The sequence below is a fragment of the Acinonyx jubatus genome, chromosome B1 (assembly GCF_027475565.1).
Source record: "Acinonyx jubatus isolate Ajub_Pintada_27869175 chromosome B1, VMU_Ajub_asm_v1.0, whole genome shotgun sequence".
In the NCBI taxonomy this organism is placed as follows: Eukaryota; Metazoa; Chordata; class Mammalia; order Carnivora; family Felidae; genus Acinonyx; species Acinonyx jubatus.
In genome coordinates, this window is record NC_069382.1 from 197,394,201 (window position 1) to 197,412,364 (window position 18,164).

The 18,164-nt window shown below is 52.2% G+C and overlaps 1 protein-coding gene across 13 annotated transcripts in view; it reads left to right on the forward strand.

Annotated features, from left to right (window-relative positions):
• Window positions 1–18,164, forward strand: part of LOC106982728 (TBC1 domain family member 14) — a 210,505-nt gene that overhangs the window by 174,782 nt on the left and 17,559 nt on the right. For 10 of the 13 annotated variants that reach the window (XM_053217620.1, XM_053217615.1, XM_053217618.1 and 7 more), the window contains 8 exons: window positions 1,803–1,921; window positions 3,677–3,759; window positions 4,929–5,046; window positions 7,013–7,119; window positions 10,139–10,219; window positions 11,141–11,235; window positions 14,034–14,105; window positions 14,825–14,953. In XM_053217620.1, coding sequence (XP_053073595.1) covers window positions 1,803–1,921; window positions 3,677–3,759; window positions 4,929–5,046; window positions 7,013–7,119; window positions 10,139–10,219; window positions 11,141–11,235; window positions 14,034–14,105; window positions 14,825–14,953 — 804 coding nt within the window. Of the gene's footprint in view, window positions 1–1,802; window positions 1,922–3,676; window positions 3,760–4,928; window positions 5,047–7,012; window positions 7,120–10,138; window positions 10,220–11,140; window positions 11,236–14,033; window positions 14,106–14,824; window positions 14,954–18,164 lie in introns of those variants that run through there. The other 3 variants (XM_053217619.1, XM_053217621.1, XM_053217622.1) reach the window with 3 other exon arrangements.

The window sequence follows — 18,164 nt, forward strand, 5'->3', positions numbered from 1 at the left end:
TTTTTAGAAGCCTCTATAGGCTTCTCTAGCTGAGAGAAGAATCGTTTGCCAAATAATTTTACCAGTAACACCCGCCTTGGCAGCTGTTAATAAAATTCATTTAGTAGTTAATTGCGTTCCACTTGGGATACTGTTTCTGTTACCTGAAATGGGTGTTACGTCTTAGGTTAACTCTTCATTTGTTTGTCCTGTCTTACCAATTAGATTGTCTTCCCTTAAGTGAGGGTCCCGGGAGCCTCGTCTATAATAGGCAATCAGAAAGTATTGGTTCCTTTTTTTTTTTTTTTCCTGTTTTGTGGAGGGCTAAGGGTACCCACGCGCGCGTGCGCGCTGTATCGGAAACCGGACTCCTTGGTGCCAACTTGCTTGACTGTCCTGAACTCTCCTGTTTGGGCATTTGGAATGTGGGTCACCAGATGTGACTAAGCTTTTGTGGTTGCAGTCCGTGGGACAGATTAGTTACCCAGGGGTTGAGAGGCTGTTCATGGCACAAATATTTATGTAATAACTTGCAGTGATGGCTTCATACAAAGATGTTAAAGAATTTTTTTATGTTTCTGCTTTTAAGAAAATGAAACGGGCGCCTGGGTGGCTCAGTCGGTTAAGCGTCCAACTTCGGCTTAGGTCATGATTTCACGGTTCATGAGTTTGAGCCCCGTGTCGGGCTCTGTGCTGACAGCTTGGAGCCTGGAGCTTGCTTCGGATTCTGTGTCTCCCTCTCCCTCTGTTCCTCCCCCACTCGCACTCTGTCTCTCTCTTTCAAAAAATAAATATTTTAAAAAATTTTAAAAAAAGAAAAATGAAACAGCATTTGCAACAACATGGATAGACCTAGGGTGTTATGCTAAGTGAAATGAGTCAGACAGATACCAGATGAGTTCACTCATGTGTGGAATGTGAAGAGCAAAACAAATGAATAAACAACAAGCAGAAACATCTGTAAATACAGAGGACACACTGGTGGTGGCCAGAGGGGAGGGGGTGGGGGTGGGAAAATGGCTGGAGGGGAGAGGGAGATACAGGCTTCCAGCTGTGGAGCGAGTAAGTCATGGGGACAAAGCGCGCAGCACGGGGAATAGAGTCAGTGATCCTGTCCTAGTGCTGTGTGGGGACAGGCGGTAGCTGCACGCGAGGTGAGCACAGCATAACACAGAGTTGTCTGTGGAATTGGTACGTTGTACACCTTAAACCAATATAACATTGTGTCACCTGGATTTCAATTAAAAAAATATATATGTAAAGTGAAACGGCTTTTTCATCTTCCGCAAAAAATTTTTAACCTCTTGCATCGCAGAAGCGATTTAAAGCCAACAAAAATACATAAAATGCGATGAGACAAAAGAAAGTGGGTTTGAGGTTTCGGTCGGGAGTGGGTATATGAGATGAAGCCGGGGGATCAGATGGGTGCCGGAATTGGCTGTTGCTCTGGCTCTGAGCTTCCCAGCGGCCACTGCAATCATCAGTAAAACTTGACGTTGTTCAGAAGCCGGAAGATAACGCCTCTTAACCCAGGAGAAGCGGAGGACACCCGAGGTGGCTTGTGGGCCCTTCTAAAGGGGCTGCTGGGATGGCGGTCCTCGGCGGCTCCCCCACCCGCGTGGGGGAGGGGCACGGTTCTCCCCACGGGGCTGTGGGACCCCTTTAGTGGGTGGCTCTTCCTTCTGAAAAGGAAATGGTTTCAGTGCATTATCCTCAAAATCACGTGAAAGACTTGATTACAAAACAGCTTCCTCGCCTTCGGAAGGGCGTCATAACACCTGAGCTGGCCAGGCCCACAGGTATGCCTTGTTTCTCTGTCCCAGGAATATGAAGACAAGGCTGGACGACCTAGCAAGCCGCCCTCTCCGAAGCAGAATGTGAGGAAGAATCTTGATTTTGAGCCACTTTCTACCACCGCACTCATCCTGGAAGACAGACCAGCGTGAGTCTTTTTCTTTTCTTTTTTTTTTTTTTTCATGTTTACTTACTTTTGAGAGAGAGCATGAGCAGGGGAGGGGCAGAGAGCCAGGCAGACACAGAATCTGAAGCAGGCTCTAGGCTGTCAGCACAGAGCCTGACGTGGGGCTTGAACTCAGGAACGGGTGAGATCATGACCTGAGCTGAATCCGGACGCTCAACCGACTGAGCCAGCCAGGCGCCACGAGACCAGCATGAGTCTTAAAAGACTCTCTAGAATGTTTGCTTTAGTAGATAAGTACAGTTTACCCTAGAAAAGGGCTGGGGGCACCAGAGGGGAGAAGAGTAAGCCATATTTCATATTAGAAATGCTCATTTCCTCATTTCCTCTTTATTCCCTACATTGACACGTAGTCTCCGATAATAATAATAATAATAATAATAAAAGAACTTATCTGGAAAACTGTCCTTTAACACAGAAATTCTGACTCCGGGTTTTCCATTCAAGTGGTTTTTCATTTTAATTCAGCGTTTAGAAATACTTAAGTAGCTATTGTAAATTGTGGACCGGCTTGTAACTGCCAGAACCCCGGGAAGTGTATGTAGCACACAGGCGGGGTTGCAGGGGCGCCCCAGTCCTGTAGGACAGGTCCTGGACTGGCCTGCTGGGTTCTGTGGGATCGGCAGCACACGGGCTGCAGCGATCTCACCAGGCCCGCCTCTCTCTGGGCCTCTAGTGTCCCTGCACGGATGAGATCGGTTTTGAGGACGGGTTTACAGACCACACTTGGAGACCTTAGGGAGGTACAGGCCGCAGCTCACCTCGCTTCAGTATCGAGCTTCCATAGAACACCGCGCTGGAACAGAAAGATCCCTCAGCTGCGAAAAGAGGGAGAAAGGGAGATTGTAGAGCAGCGGTCCCTTGGGTCCCCGCCCATTCTGAAATTTAAAGCCGATAAAACCCAAAGAAGAAATGCGTCTTCTGATGTTAACTCGTGGTCCTTGGAATTGGTGGGTATGTCGTGGACGGGGAGAGAATCCCTGAAGTGCCGGACTAGGAAGGCGGACAGAGACGTGGAAAGAGCCCACTGAGGATCAGTGCTCCCAGAACGGTGGCCTCCGGGAGACAGCACCGTGCCCTCCTGCAGCAGGGCGGTGGCTCCTTCCGAATGTGCCCCAACGCGGGGCGCACCAGCCAGACCTTGCCGCCTCCCACTTGTCAAGGGCCAGCAGGTTCTCCCGCGCTTTCCTGAAGGAGCCTGCATTTTAGTGTTTTTACCCGGGATTCGAAGTTGCACACCCCATGCAGGTGCTCAGAACTGTGGTGCACATTCGTGTATAAGAAACCAAACAGATGAGCCAGTAGCGAATACGAACAGACCTTGTGCCCCTGAGAAACTGGCCCAGGAACGTGTTCGTACACGTGTGCCGCCCTCCCGGAGGGCCCCTGGTTCACAGTGACCGTGACAGTTAACTAGTGCGTTGTCAGCTCACAGTTGCTTTGGAGGCTGGGGTGAAAATTCCAAAAGGTGAAGTGTTTATTGGGACCGTGGGCAATTGTTCTTTTCTTTCTAGTGATCTTTGTACTTCAGGTTGTTTACAGTGAGCTTGTTTTAGCGTCTGTAAGTATGTTTAGTTTATGAAATTGTTGTGTCTTTGTAACAAATGTAGTTTTTTGGTCTTTGAGTGTGTCATTTTTTTTAGTAAGTCTGAAAGTGTTGTTTTTCAACGACTTTTGTTTGCTGTTTAAAACGGTGAAAATTGTTTATTTTCTATCAAGAAATCTCCCAGCGAAGCCAGCTGAAGAAGCCCAGAAACACAGGCAGCAGTATGAAGAAATGGTGGTTCAGGCCAAAAAACGAGGTAACGGGATTCTTGCGTGTCGGTTGTGTAAGACAGCACGAGATTTTTGTCTCTTTCTGGAGAGTGTTTTACCTTCTGGAGCCCTAGATCCTGAACCTTGGGGAATGTCTTAATGTTTTGAAGTTTATAATGTTCCATCAAGAGTGTATGTTTCTACTAACCATCCGTTCCCGGTAGCTTTATTCAAGGTAATAGAATTTACACAAGAAAAGAGACCGTGCAGGGTGAAAGTGCTGGTTTGGGGAAAGCTTCAGCCAGTGGTGATGCGCAGACTTCCTCCCCTCCCTGGGCTCTCTTTTCCTTATTTACAAGAAGATGTGATTGGCTTTGATAAAGTCCCTTGCAACACTTAAAATCTCTAGGAGTCCAGCGTGTTTGAAAAGTATATGTCATCAACAAAATGTGGCCCATCCATACAGTGGAATATTAATTCAGCCGTAAGAAGGAAGGACATTCTGAGGCGTGCTACCATAGGAACGAACGTGGAGGGCCTTACACTCCGTGAAAGAGGCTACTCACTGAAGGACACACAGATGGAAGTAGAAACGTGGGGGCCGGGGGAGGAGGGCACGGGAGTCCGTGTCTAACGGGTGTGGCGTTTTTCATTTTGGGAAGGCGGGAAAGTTCTGGAGACGGACGATGGCGATGGCTGCGTTAACAGCGTGAACACGCTCAATGCCACTGGTCCTACATTTAAAATGGTTAAGATGTAAATTTTGTTTTGGGTGTTTTACCACCATAAAAAAGATACAAGAAAGGATGTGTCAGTTAAGATGCAGGGTATTTCTCAGGGGGGCTGCTTACACACCAGGAGGGGGGCCGAGGCTGGGGCTTCTGTTGAGAAGGGCATCGGACAGGGGCCACGGGCTTCTGGTGGTCCGGTAATGTTCCCGTTTTTGACCAGGCGGTGGATTTCACGGGTTTCTTTTTGTGGTCGGTGAACTGTGTTCTTACGTGAGTACCGCCTCCGTACGTGTGCTCTGCCTGAAAAGCTTCCCAAGAGATGGATGACACCTGAGCTTTTGAAACTCCGTGAGCCTGAAATGGGTCTAGAGAGAGAGAGGCCTATGGTGGCTTCGCAGCGTGACCCTGAGGAAAGTCACGCGGCGTGAACAGGGTGGGTGTCCGGTAACAGGCGCTCTGTTCTTGCTTCCGGTCGCGGTCGGCAGAGCTGAAGGAGGCGCAGCGGAGAAGGAGGCAGCTGGAGGAAAGGTGCCGCCTGGAGGAGAGCATCGGGAACGCCGTCCTCGCCTGGAACAACGAGGTTTTGCCTAACTGGGAGACCATGTAAGCCGCGGCGTAGTCGGGCTGCTAGGCCACCAGGCGCTTCTCTCTGACACCTGCAGCTGGCGGCACTGTTCGCCGTAGCTCCCGTCACAGCCCTCGGCGAATTTACCTAACGTGTTCGCGTGGCCTGGAGTCTCCCTCCCCGCCTCGGTTGCGTCCTGTCGATCCTTGCCTGGACCCCGCGACAGCCCCCATCTAACCCCCAGTTTGTCTTGTGCCCAGTAGCCAGAGGGATCTTCTAAAGCCCAGGTCTGTGTCCCTCCCTGTGTAGAGTGTCCGTGACTTCCTGCTGCTCCGCCAACAGTGTGAATTCCTTTGTGAGATAGCCCGCTGCTCTATCTGTAGGCTCACCTTCCAGCTCTCCTTCCTTGATGAGCCCTTTTCTTAGGGAGCCGCAGGGCCTTTGCATGTTCCATGTCCTTTGCCTAGAGTGCTCTTGCCCTGTAACTCCTCATCCAGCTACTTCTTCATTCTTTAAAGCTGAGACTTCCCTGGGGAAAACCTTCCTGCCCAGGTGATTGTAGAAGACCCCTGGGTCTGCTGCATCCATGTGCTCACGTGTCTATAGTCCTCTTTCTGAAGATGGGGACCGGGTCTTCTTTGACGACACCCCCCACTGGCCAGTACCCAGCAGAGTCTGGCGGCTGCAGTCATCTTAACAGCAGAGGGGCAGCTGTAGACCTTTTCTTCCTGCGTGTTCAGAATGGAGAGGGGACAGCAGTTCCAGGGCCACGCACAGAGGCCGGTGCCTCCTTTCGGGCCTCAGCCCGTCAGCTGGCATGCCAGGGAGCTTGGATGCGAATTTCCCTTCAGCTCTTGTCCCTTCCCACTGAACCGTGTGGCAGGATGTTGGGGACTTGTTTCTGGCACTTGCCCGGCTGTTACTCGCTCTCGTCACGGGGTCAGATGGCCGTTGAGCATGTGTACTAGGTAAACAAGCTGTTCCCAGAGCCTGCTTTTCTGGGCTGGACATGGCTGGGAAACCCTTTTTCTCAGTTGGGACCCAGTAACAAGGGTGGAGGTGCTCAGAGCCCTGGGGCTGCAGAACCGCCCCTCCCCATCCGTGCTGCGCTGTCCAATGCTTGACGTGATCTAGATGCGTGCGTTTATATGACAGCTGCCATTCAGTTCGCCGGCGGGGCTCCAGGCACTGTGCCGGGTACCTCTGTGCTACGTCCCCTGGAGGGGAGGGTTTCACCATCCGGGTGTTAGCGGGGACGTTACGGGGTCAGAGGGGGGCGATCTGCTCTGGGCTCCGCGGGTGTGGGTGGAGCGGGATGCAGACCCGGTGCCTGCAGCACCAGCTGGCGCTGCATTGAGAGGCGCCTGGGGAGTCTTTGGCACTTTACGTTTGTCCGGTGTGTTGGCAGAGCGTGTCCGTCGCGGCCAGCAGACCTCAGCGCCTTTGTGCAGTTCCGAACGTTCTGGGTTAGCAGAGTCTCCTCTGCCAGTGGAGTTTGGCAGCTCATTACCCAGGTGGCTGGTGCGCAGCAGTGCGGTGGCCGGCCACGGGGCTCTTGGGATCCCCTCCCCTGCGGCTCTGCGGCCGTGCCGCCCAGCACCCCCACACCGTGCCCAGCTGTCGGCAGTTCCTGCAGCCGGCCAGGCTATTTCTTGTCGCTGTGCCTTCCATTCAGAAAGCCCTTCCCAGCCTCTGTTTGCTTCACCTGCTACTGGTCACTTGGGGTTCCAGTATAGCACCAGAATAGCACCCCAGGTCCCCTGAGCGGCAGCGCCCTTCCTGCTCATGTGGGGCCCCTGGCACACCTGTCACAGCCATTGCCCAGTGGAAGCCAGTTGTTGGTCTCCTGGCCTCTGGAACCCTGGGCTGCAGGCTCCCTGAGGGCAGGGGCTGTACCACGTGACTGTGTATCCCCCGCTCTCGTGGTCTGGGGCTCGGCACACGGGCAAACAGATTTCTTCGTTGAGAACAAACTCATAATTTCATGCTTCCGTTTTTGTCCAGGTGGTGCTCTAGAAAAGTTCGAGATTTATGGTGGCAGGGAATCCCTCCCAGTGTGAGAGGCAAAGTCTGGAGCTTAGCCATTGGCAACGAGTTAAACATCACCCATGGTGAGTAGCTTGCGTGGTCCTAGGCTTGGAGAATCCATTTGTCATACCCCCGCCAGCCTCCACCCCCAGCCTTCTGGCTTCTCCTGTCCCCTTTGGCCTGTTAGGAAGAAAGGCAGCCGTTGCCGTGAAGCCGTGTCTTGTGAGAGGCCTGGTGACCGTCCTCCGGGAGGCCGGGGTCACTCCTAGCTGCTTCAGTTACCTGGTAGTTCAGAGCAAACAACTGCCTTCTTCCCGATACCGGTCCTCCTCCCTGGACAGACAGGGTGTCAGAGCATCGGCGGGCTGGGGCATGTCAGAGTCCTGTGGACAGCACGTCTTGATGGGCACATGACAGGGTTTCTGTGGAGGCATCCTATTTGGGGGATTGTTGGTTTTTTGCAGCATTTTGTTCCAGGCACCTTAGAGGGACGGCTGCTGTGCGCAGGGGCCCCTGACGCACCGGTAGCTTGTGCCAGAGGAGACCTCGAGATGCGTACTCCCCTCTCTTAGGGCTGTTTGTCTCGCTGGATGCCCTGTGTGGTGCACTGGCCCTTGTCCTCCTTCAGCGGCGCCCAATGGGCTCCCTTCCGCTCTGAGCCCATCGCCCAGTGAGCCTGTGCGCGCAACGGGCCATGGACGCCAGGAGCTCAGAGACTTACGATTACGTGCTTGATAGATGGTGGTCTCTATTTCTTCCTTTTCTCCCTGGCTGTGGTCTCAGCTGCTGAGACCGGACCTGCTTCCTCGTCGTCTTTGTATTGGTGCCCAGGAAGTGCCTGTGCAATTGATGGTGGCGGTTTTTACCCTGTTGAAGACATTGGAATTGAAAACAGATTAATTTGGATCTTCTCTGTGTAGCTAGGGCTCGTGTTACTTATTTATTGCTTTTTTTTTTTTTTTTTTTTTAAATCTTACAAGGCTTTCATCTTCTCTCCATGATCGTGGCCTTGGCCAGGCAGTGGATGGTTACTGGTTTCTATATATAGTGATGTCCTCAAGGCTCCCTTTTTGGCCAACCCATACCAACCCAAACTCTACCTTCTTCATGTGAGACGATGATGTGTAACATTTAACGTGTAGCAACTGATTTGTTAAAAGCTTCCCCAGAGGTAGAGGTGTGGAGGAACTGCTGAGCGATTATCCGGGTCCTTATTCTTGAAAACTTTCTGAACTCTTTCAATGGCCGATTGTGGTACAGAGTGCTGTGTGTGTGTCTGGTTTTCGTTGATGCCTGGGTAGATTTTATTTGAATTAGAGTCTTCTGTGGACCATATCAGAACAGATTAGGCTACACAGCTACTTAATCAGTTACATACCTTGCAAGTTTATCTAAATGCTGATATTCGCTCATTTTACTTAAATTGCATCTTTCTTGAGCTGCCTAGCGTCCGTGGCCCCCGCCAGAGCTGGTGCTCAGGAAGCTGGGGTCCCGCCTGTCATGCTCTCCACTGTGTCACCTGTGCCCAGCCCAGTGCTCTGCATACGACAGGTGCATTGAATGAACGAATGCCACCTATTGGGCTCTACCTGATCTTCGTTTTACTGAATATTTAAGCCAGTGTAAGAACACAGATGGTCGTGAATTCCAGTTGTCCAGGCCGGACATCACATTAGAGTCTTTGCTTGCACATCTTACAGAGCATTGACGGCCATCCTGTGCCCCAGACGCTCGTGTGTGGTGGAGGCTGTCCCCTGCCTGACTCTGAAGCCCGCGTTCCCAAGTTGGGAAGGCCTGGAGTTTTGCTCTTAAAGGTTGTGGTTGTGAGACTGGACACTTAACTGGAAGTCAGTGTGATACTAGTTATTAGGGAAGTAATCCGCTGTTAGGGAAGTCAGGCTTGTGCTCCGAAATTGGATTTGGGAAGAAGGTGTCCCCGTTGACCCAGGAGTAAAGCCACGGAGATCATATTTTTTAAAACCCTGGCCCTCTGACCCATCCTCCCGTGAGCCTGCTGGCGTCTGTGCTTTAACTGTCACATACCTCATTTGGGAAGGGGCTCCCTGTGCTCAGGGGCCACGTGGCCATTCTCTTCCGTCTTCTGCTACCGTGACCGAAGCTGGGCCCACCTCCTGGAAAGTGAGAGCAGGCCGAGGCTCCCCACACCCTCCTGTCTAACGATGATAGGGTGAGGTTACATTTCACAGTCATACCCTTTTCTGCCCCGGCCCACTAGCATGCTGGCTCTCAGATCTTTGACGAGGCTGGAGAAAGGTCATTAATCAAGATTTCACCTGTTGGAGCGTCATACTGTTAACTGGAACTCTCGGCTTATATTTTAAAAAATAGCATGTGCTGTCTGGAAGGCAGAGGTGGTGTTCTGCCTTATTTTCTGCAGGTAACAGTGGGGAAAATAAGGTCACAGTAGTTCTCTGGGTAGCTGCAGGTAAAGTCTTAGTGATCCATTGGGGCCCGTCCGTGATCCGGACGTGGATGGCCGGGCAGCACTGGGACCGGGCGATTTGGAGCCTGCCTTGCGGGGACTCATCCTGGTGGTGCCCCGCCAGCAAGAACCTGTAGGTTTTGAAGCTTCTGCCCATTTTGCTTGCCCCCCGCCCCCCGCTTCAGGCAGCAAGTTTAGGAAGGCTGGGCCGTGGAGGGTAGCAGTTTCATCTTGTCCTTGTCTGAAACCAGATGGGTTTCCGCTGGTCTCTACCCCCCTCCATCGGTCAGATACCCATTGACTGTATTGATCTGTGTCTGTCCCGGCGCCGTTTGCTCTGGACGCATAATGAGCGAAAGACCTTTGTGGTCTCGCCCCCGAGGAGCTCACCCTGCTAGAGGCATTAGACCCACAAACAAGTCCGACACGAAAGCATTGTATGGGTGAGTTGTGTAATTTAAGTAGACGCCAGGCAAGTGGTCTGTCGTGTGTTCTTTCTTAGTCCCTGGTGGTGTCGTTGGCCGCGTTGGGGGGACTTGTGTACGTGGCTGAATGGGTGTGCAGTCTGTGGTTGAATAGGCAGCAGTGTCCTCTCTGGTTCCTGTGAGGAGACATACTCCCATGTGCATGTGACACTTACCCGGAGGCTTCTTTTCCAGAGCTCTTTGACATCTGTCTTGCCCGAGCCAAGGAGAGGTGGCGGTCCTTCAGCACAGGAGGCTCCGAAGCGGAGAACGAAGGTATACGTGGCTCTGAGTCCCGCGGGCCACCTTGGTCAATTACGTGTGTCCTTATTTGTTACATAACCAACAGAGTTTACTTAACAGGCATGGTGGTTGGTGCAAATTTACAAAAAAACTTCACAGGAAAAGGGATTTTTTTAGAGCAAACAAGTTGAAGAAACAACGTTTAGGAGAAAGCATTTACCAGTTCCTGTGGGGTGTTTGTGTCCAGACGTGCAAGAAGGCCGGTCCTAACTGGGGGGTTTCCTTTATTCACTGTTCACGTGATTTCCAGCAGGCTGGCCCCTAGGGCTGGGCCAGGGTTGCCTCATGCAGGATTATGGGAACTACCCCAGGGAGATAGGGTGCTGCACGTTTGCCACACGAGCTTCTGGAATTTCCGTGATGCACAGGAATGATGACTCCGGTTGCTTAACTAGTACCTTGTCGTGGTTTTTTGTGTACTATGAGTGCTGGAGTTCAAAAAATACGAAACTAGTCATCCGTAAACATTTCTTAGAAACGGAACACGAGAGTGTCCCCCGCGGTAACTGCCGCACAGGCTGAGTTCCCACCAGCGATGCTGGAGACCGTGTAAACGTGTGTTGTTTCCCGGGCCTGGAGCCATTGGTGTATCGTCCTTCATTTGTCCCTCCCACTTGTTGACGTAAGGTAACATCAAGTCAGGTTTTGATTTCAGACCCTGGAAGATACCTAATGATGACCTAGCATCAGACGGGGCTGTGAGACGTTGCTCTTCAGTAAGAAACCCCACAAACTGTTGGAAGCCCAAAGTGGAGTCTGTTGGCTCACGCTGCATTTGGGCCCCTGTCCCTGTGCAGAGCAGCTCCCCTGTTTGATCCCTGTAAAGCTTCAGAGCCTTCTGATTTCGCACTTGCTTGCCCCTGACAGGTGTGGTGACTCTTGATCTTTTGATAGATGCCGGTTTTTCAGCAGCAGACCGAGAAGCCAGTTTGGAGCTTATTAAACTGGACATTTCTAGAACGTTTCCGAATCTCTGCATTTTCCAGCAAGTAAGTGGTGGTAGTTTGTTGCTTTGAGTATGCTTCATCTAAACGTCATAGACGCCAAACCGTACATGTTTGTAATCAAGTGTGAAAATACTAGGGGATTTTGGGGGGAGTGGGGGGAGGGCAGTGTCATGTCAATACGTTTCGACTTCACCAATGAGGGGAACTGGTTCTTTCCAACAGACATTTAGCATGGCCACGTCTCTGCTTTTAAAGGCCCTTCTGGCCTCCTTTGGAAATGTATTTATGGAAGCCTTGGTAGGTGTGGCTCGAGAAGGGCCCCGTGTGCTGTTCCGTCCGACAGCTTCCCTTGGTGCTGCTTCGGTTCTGGGGCCGCACACAGCACCACTCAGGACGTGATCCGGTGTGGTCAAGCCTGGGGTGTGGGGCGGGGCAGGGCGGCTGCAGAAGTCCTTGGCACCCGCGGGTTGCAGTGAGGGTGGGCTTCTGAGCAGATGGCCCAGGACAGTGTGACACCACTGGGTATAGAAGCCAGCCACGGGAGCCGGGATGCAGTATTCTCTTGGATGGCAGGAAGGAGACCCGTGGGGCTTTCCCGTGGGTTTCTGAATTTGCAAAGACGGGACGCAGGGCTGCCAGCAGTGGATTCTGGAACAGAAGGCCTCTTCTTCTGACAGCAGACATTTACCTGGGGGGCTTGTTGGACCCTGCCGTGTCCAGTCTGTTACGGTTTTTGCCAGTTCTGCTTCTGAAATATCCTCGAATCTGTCCTTTCTGTGTTCCCGCCACCCTTACTTACTTGGTGCAGATGCCCATCCTTCGTGGGTCGCTGCACCAGCTTCCACACGTGTCCCCGGCCTCCTCCACGCACTCACCTTGGGGCCTGCCGAGCAACCTGGGAATCCCCGATCCCCTTCTGTCAGGCCCATTTCTAGGATCGTGCCATGCACACACTAGGGAACCAGAACCCATGGTTCACCGGCCACCTGGAGTGAGCCCGGCATGCAGGTGTAGACATTAGAGACCCATGGGCTTTGCAGAAACCTGGGTGTGTCCCAGCACGGGGGAGCTGCAGCCAGGGCGTGGGGGAGGTGTCGGGAACCGGGTCACCGAGGAAGGGCTCTCGGGCTGTGCTTGGGGTAGGGACCAGAGAATGGGAAAGACGTTCCGGGCGGAAGGAGGAGTAGAAGGGAAGCATCAGAGAGCGGATGGTGCAGGGCATCTCCACTTCCCCCGGGAGAGAACCTCGCTGAAGGATCGAACAGAGAGCATGGAGTTCGGTGCTGCGGCCCCTGCTTACCGCCTCCTGGCCGCTGTGGCCGATCCACGAGCCCACACCCTGGAGGAAGGGGAGCGTCAGGGCAGTGCTGAGACGCACTTGCAGCGTAGCTGAGAAGGGCGGTGGGAGCACCGGGACGGGGCCCGGGAGGTGCTGGCGCCTTGCCGACGCGGACGGCTGGTGTTCCCAGGGCCGGCGACCCAGAGTGATCTCCCAGAGTCTTTCTCGGGGACTCAGCCTTCTCAACAGATCTGCTGGGCGATTATCATGGTGCAGGGAGATGTGTCCCGAAGAAGACGAGCTTTAGGGATCTCTCTCGGATGAGGTCGGGGCAGATGGCAGAGACGTTGGCCTTTTTCTTTCCTCCGGGTTCCTCTGGGTGTGTCCTCAGTCTGTGGTTCCCTCAGCTCCGAATTTTATGACACGTAATATTACAAAAGCAAAGGGCAGTGGGAGGGGGAGAGCGTGGGGAGATGGCCAAAGCACGGGCTTCTAAAATCAGGAGCTGTTATCTTTGTCAGAGAAAGGACACGTAGCATTCGGCAGGGCAGGAAGTCCTTTAAGTGAGAACCAATTTACCTGTAAGGAAAGTTCGCTGTAGCACTCTGGTGTTTCTCAGGTGGTGACCGTCCACACCCGTGTTCAGGGGGGCATTTGGTGCCACCACGGGAGCTCCTGCCCGTCCCCCTTCTCTCATTTACTCTCCTGTTGTGGGCATTCCTCCCTTCGTTCCCCTGTGGTTTGGCAGTGTCTCTTTCACCTGACATTTTCTGTGTGCCAGAAGGCGATGGTCGAGGCCACGGCGTTCTTTCTGAGTCCCATGCAGCCGCCTGTAGAGTGACTTCCTCGTCACACACACCGTGTACGCTTTTTAGTCCTCGAGTTAACTGAGGCCGCGTGACGGACGCGGGCAGGGAGAGCGGGATGCGGGCCGGGCCGGTGCTTTCACAGCATCTTTGGACACACGGACTCCGGCAGACGTGGCTCTGTACTGGCTTCTGCGCTCACTTAGAAGACTGGAAGCCCCAGCACACGTCTGGGAGGGATGGCCGAACCGAACCGGGAGGGTGTCTGGAATACCACGGTCGCTCGCGGGCCTGGACGCTTGGAGGGTAGTTCTTAACGCTGCCGTGCTGAGAAACACGAAAGAATCCGGGGAAGGGAGGCAGAGAGGCCGGTTGGGACGGCGGGTGGCGCTCACTCCCGAAGAACCCTGGGGCGGGGAGCGGGCATGCCCGCTGAACTGGGCAGGGGAGATAGTCACCCAGCGGGAGCCCGCGAAGGGTGGTTTCCTCGGGAGGCGTTCACGCCTGAGCTGCCCGCTTTCTTCCAAGCAGCTTTGCGGGTTGCGTCTGCGGCCTCTCTTGTCAACCGCGGGTTTGTAGTCCGCTTGTTGAATTGCGCTGTGCGTGGAGAGGTGCTAGCCCCGTGCTTGGCCACTGCTTGGTCGTCTGTAAACGGCCGGCGTGACCGGCAGCAGGAGCAGCAGCACCGTCACACGCCGTCGTGAGTACTAACCAGACTTACGCACGTGTTGTTTTTGGTGTGTTGATCCTTTTAGGGCGGTCCGTACCATGACACGTTGCACAGTATTTTGGGCGCTTATACTTGTTACCGACCGGATGTGGGTTATGTAAGTGAACTGTTTCAATATCTTATACCGTTCTCCTCTACAAAGAAAGTCAGAATGTTGCCCAGCCCACCTTGGCTGCACACGTCAGGTTGCGTGCCTTCAGGTTTTTTTTTTTTGGTGGTGGTCGAGGGGGTTGGAGAGCCTGGTGGTAAATGGAGTCGCCTCCGTTTTCTTGTAAAGGGATCGAGCTGACACGGCCGCTCTGTGGCATCCATCACGTTTTAATTGGGTTTGATTTTCATTTTTTGCATGTGATTTTTTTTTTTTCCAGCACTAAATTAAAAAGATCCTGAGCAGTAACCATTTAAAAGCCACTGCTGCCGTTTTTGTGGCTTAGCAAGTGTGCGTGCGCATGGTCTTAGATTTAACACACTAAGTTAGATGCACGTTCCCACGGCACCGGGACGCTACATTCGGGAGGGCGGTACTTCAGATGCCAGATGTGTAGCGGGGGGAGGTCCATTTATCGTTCTCTGTGGGGACGGAGGCGGGGACTGAAGGGGCGTGGGCCAGGCGGCTGATGTGACAGAGCCGTCCGAGGAGGGACAGGTCAGGGTCCAGGAGGCTCTCAGTTCGGCTTCGGGCGGGTGGTGGTGGGGGGGTGGCTGTGTGGGTCTTTCTAGCACGAGGGTGGGTGTTGACGGTTCCTCTTTCGAATGAAAGAGCAGCTCAGACTGTGGGGCTACCGTGAGTTTAACCCCCTTCTCTGCCTCCCTCAGGTCCAGGGCATGTCCTTCATAGCGGCAGTGTTGATCTTGAACCTAGATACTGCAGATGCCTTCATTGCTTTTTCTAACCTTTTGAATAAACCCTGTCAAATGGCATTTTTCCGAGTGGACCATGGCCTTGTGAGTATCTTCAGCGTATACGCCCTGGGTACCCTGTCCTCACACAACCCGCATTGCTAACCATTGTGTCAGAGGGGAAGGGAATGTGTTTTCCAGGTGCACGGTTAATAGTCATTTGTATGTATTTCTTGTTTGTATGTGTTTCTGAATACATTCTTTCAGAAGTATTTCTGAAAATATATTCTTTAAACAAGGGAGGAGGGGTGGCTCCTGCCCGCATGTACGCACTTTGTGGCACAGCAGAAGGCCAGGCGCAGGCTCCGCATCTGGGTCTGTCAAACAGAATGTCGCCTCGTTCACCTCCGTTGCCTCCCACTGTCACACCGGGGCCCCGCTTCGTGCAGTGCGCTCACCACAGAGAGGAGACGTGGTTAAGACCAGCTCCTTGATTCGACAGAGGCCGCACTGTGTAGACGCTGCTGTAGGCACAGAATAGGTGGAAGGAGCTGACAGGAGTCACTCTCACCTGCTCCTGGGGGTGGGTCCCCTGCGTGGCGCAGATGAACCAAGGCTCGGAAACGACATGACCCGTCGGGTCACGCAGCTGGCGAGTGGAAGGGGCATGAGCTCAACCCGTTCTGCTTCCTAAGCCTGTGGGCTTTCTATGGCCCGGAAGAAGAGTCGCCCGTTCAACAAGGCCATTGGCCTTTTTAATGGGTGCTGTCTGGATTGGCTGATAATTTGCTGATGATTGTCACCAGTACTTCTAGACCAAAACGATCTGATAGTTTAGATCAGCTGGAGAATATTTCTTCCTTAATGTCCTAAGGACTCTGAGGATTTCTTGCTCAGGCAGCACGTACGTTTAAAAAAAGAAGTGTTTCAAAACTGCTGCACAAATGGCGGCCCGTAGGACGTTGACGAGTCCTTGTGGAGGGCAGTTCGGTCCTGAGCGTCAGTAGTGGCAAGTGGCATGGGTGTCTAATTCTGCTTGTGAGAACCGTTCAAAGAAAGTCCCGTTCCGAGAAAGTCACAAGCATGGACAAAGCATTACGCACAGGGGTGGTCTGACGTAATTATTTATAACTGTAATAATTCAAAATTATCATGAAAATGGAAACAGTTTAAAAGGGAGTTTAGGGGGAGACAGAAGGTTACTTAAAATCTGGCAGTAGAAACAACAGGTGTTGGCCAGGATGTGGAGAAAAAGGGAACTCTCTTACACCATTGTGGGAACGCAAACTGGTGTAGCCACTGTGGAAACAGGTTAGAGGTTCCTCAGAAAATGAAAAACAGAATTACCATATGATCCAGCAGTTGGACTACTAGGTATATGAACGTGAAAGATGAAAACACTAACTTGAAAGGATACACGCACCCCTGTGTTTATAGCGGTGTTGTTTATGGTAGCCAAACTATGGAAGCGGCCCAAGTGTCCGTCGACAGATGAACGGGGAAAGAAAACGAGGTGTGCGCAGTGGAATATCACTCAGCCATAGAAAATGAAACCTTGCTACTTGCAAAGACACGGATGGAACTCGAGAGTGCGATGCTAAGTGAAACAAGTCAGAGAAAGAGAAGGACCACGTGATTTCACTTGTATGTGGAATTTGAGAAGCAAAACAAATGAACAAAGGGAAAAAGACCAACCAAGAAACAGACTCTCACCTATAGAGAACAAAGTGGTGGTCACTAGCGGGGCGGGGCGTGGGGAGATGGGTGGAGAAGAGGTTCTGGGGGTGAAGAGTGAACTTAGCACCGAGTAATGTGCAGAATCGTGGAATCACTCACTGTACGTACGTCTGAAACTAATTCAGCACAGCGTGTTCAGATACCAGAATTAAAATAAATGAATGAAAAGTAACGAAATCTGGCAGCAAACCAGTGCAGTACTGATGTTTGCAAAAAAGATTGTACCGTGGAAGAGTTATTGAAGATAAAAAGCTAGTTTTCTTCAAAAGTATCTGAAATAGAACATGTGCCATAATAGCTACCATATTTAACGATAGAAGGAAATGAACCACAACATTGATAGTATTTACAGATGCTCCTCTTTTGTTTCCATACTTCTTAAGTTTTTTTTTACAGACTTTCACCGTCAGGAAAAAGCTTTTTATGTATAATAAAATAATTTATATTTAAATTTCCTAATTTTGAAGATAAGACCCCAGGTTTCTGTTTAGAAACCTGTAATAAAAACCGTACTTCAGAATTTTAATTTAGGGGGGCAACTGGGTGACTCAGTCATTCGGGCATCTGTGATCTCCAGTCAGATCATGATCTCAAGGTTTGTGGGGTCAAGACCCGTGTCGGGCTCTGTGCTGGTTGTGGAGCCTGCTTGGGGTTCTCTCTCTCCCTCTTTCTCTGCCCCTCCTCTGCTCACATGTGCTCTCTTTTTCTCTCTCTCAAAATAAAAAACTTAAAAGAGAATTTTTTTAAGAAAAAATTTTTTTAGCTTAGGGGCTCCTGGGTGGCTCAGTCAGTTAAGCATTTGACTCTTGATTTCAGCTCAGGTCATGATCTCATTGTTCGTGAGTTCAAGCCCCGTCTTGGGCTCTATGTTGAGTGTAGAGCCTACTTGGGATTCTCCCTCCCTCCCTCTTTTTCTCTCTTTCTCTCTCTTTCTCTCTCTCCCTCCCTTTCCCTCCCTCCCTCCCACACACACGTATACACTCTTTCTTAATATAAATAAACTTGAGAATTTTAGCTTATATTTTTAAGGAAAGATCATGGAATCATAGTGTTGAATGGGGTCTCCCAAAAGTAGCCCTATGGACCTTGGGGCCCGATAGCTGTGGGGGGTGGGGGGCGTCCTGTGCCTCAGGGGAGACAGGCAGCATCCCTGCCAGTCGCACCTCCCGCTACTGTGACATCAAAAATGTCCTCAGACATCGTCGGATGTCCCCCTGGGAGGCTGGGTCCTCCCCCACCCCCGTTGGGGCCCACTGGTTTATAGTGCATCCTTCCCTTGGGTCTCAGAGTGCCATCGCCCTCATGCATCCTGCTGGTAAACGGGACAGAACTGGGCCACCAGGCTCTGGTGTGTAGGGTTTCTCATCCAGCTCTAGCTGTTCGTTCTGTTCCTGTGCTGCTCCCCTGCTCGGTGCACTTTGCTTTCGTACCAACCCGCTAGGGGCCGGGAGGCACATGCCAGTGGGGTACGGGCTGTGGCTGCCTCCTGCTGCATGACAAGGGCAGCGCTTCTAAGCCAAGGCGTTGCCTGTGCCACATGTTAGTCTTCTGTCCCCTCTGGATGCGCTGGGGTTGTGAG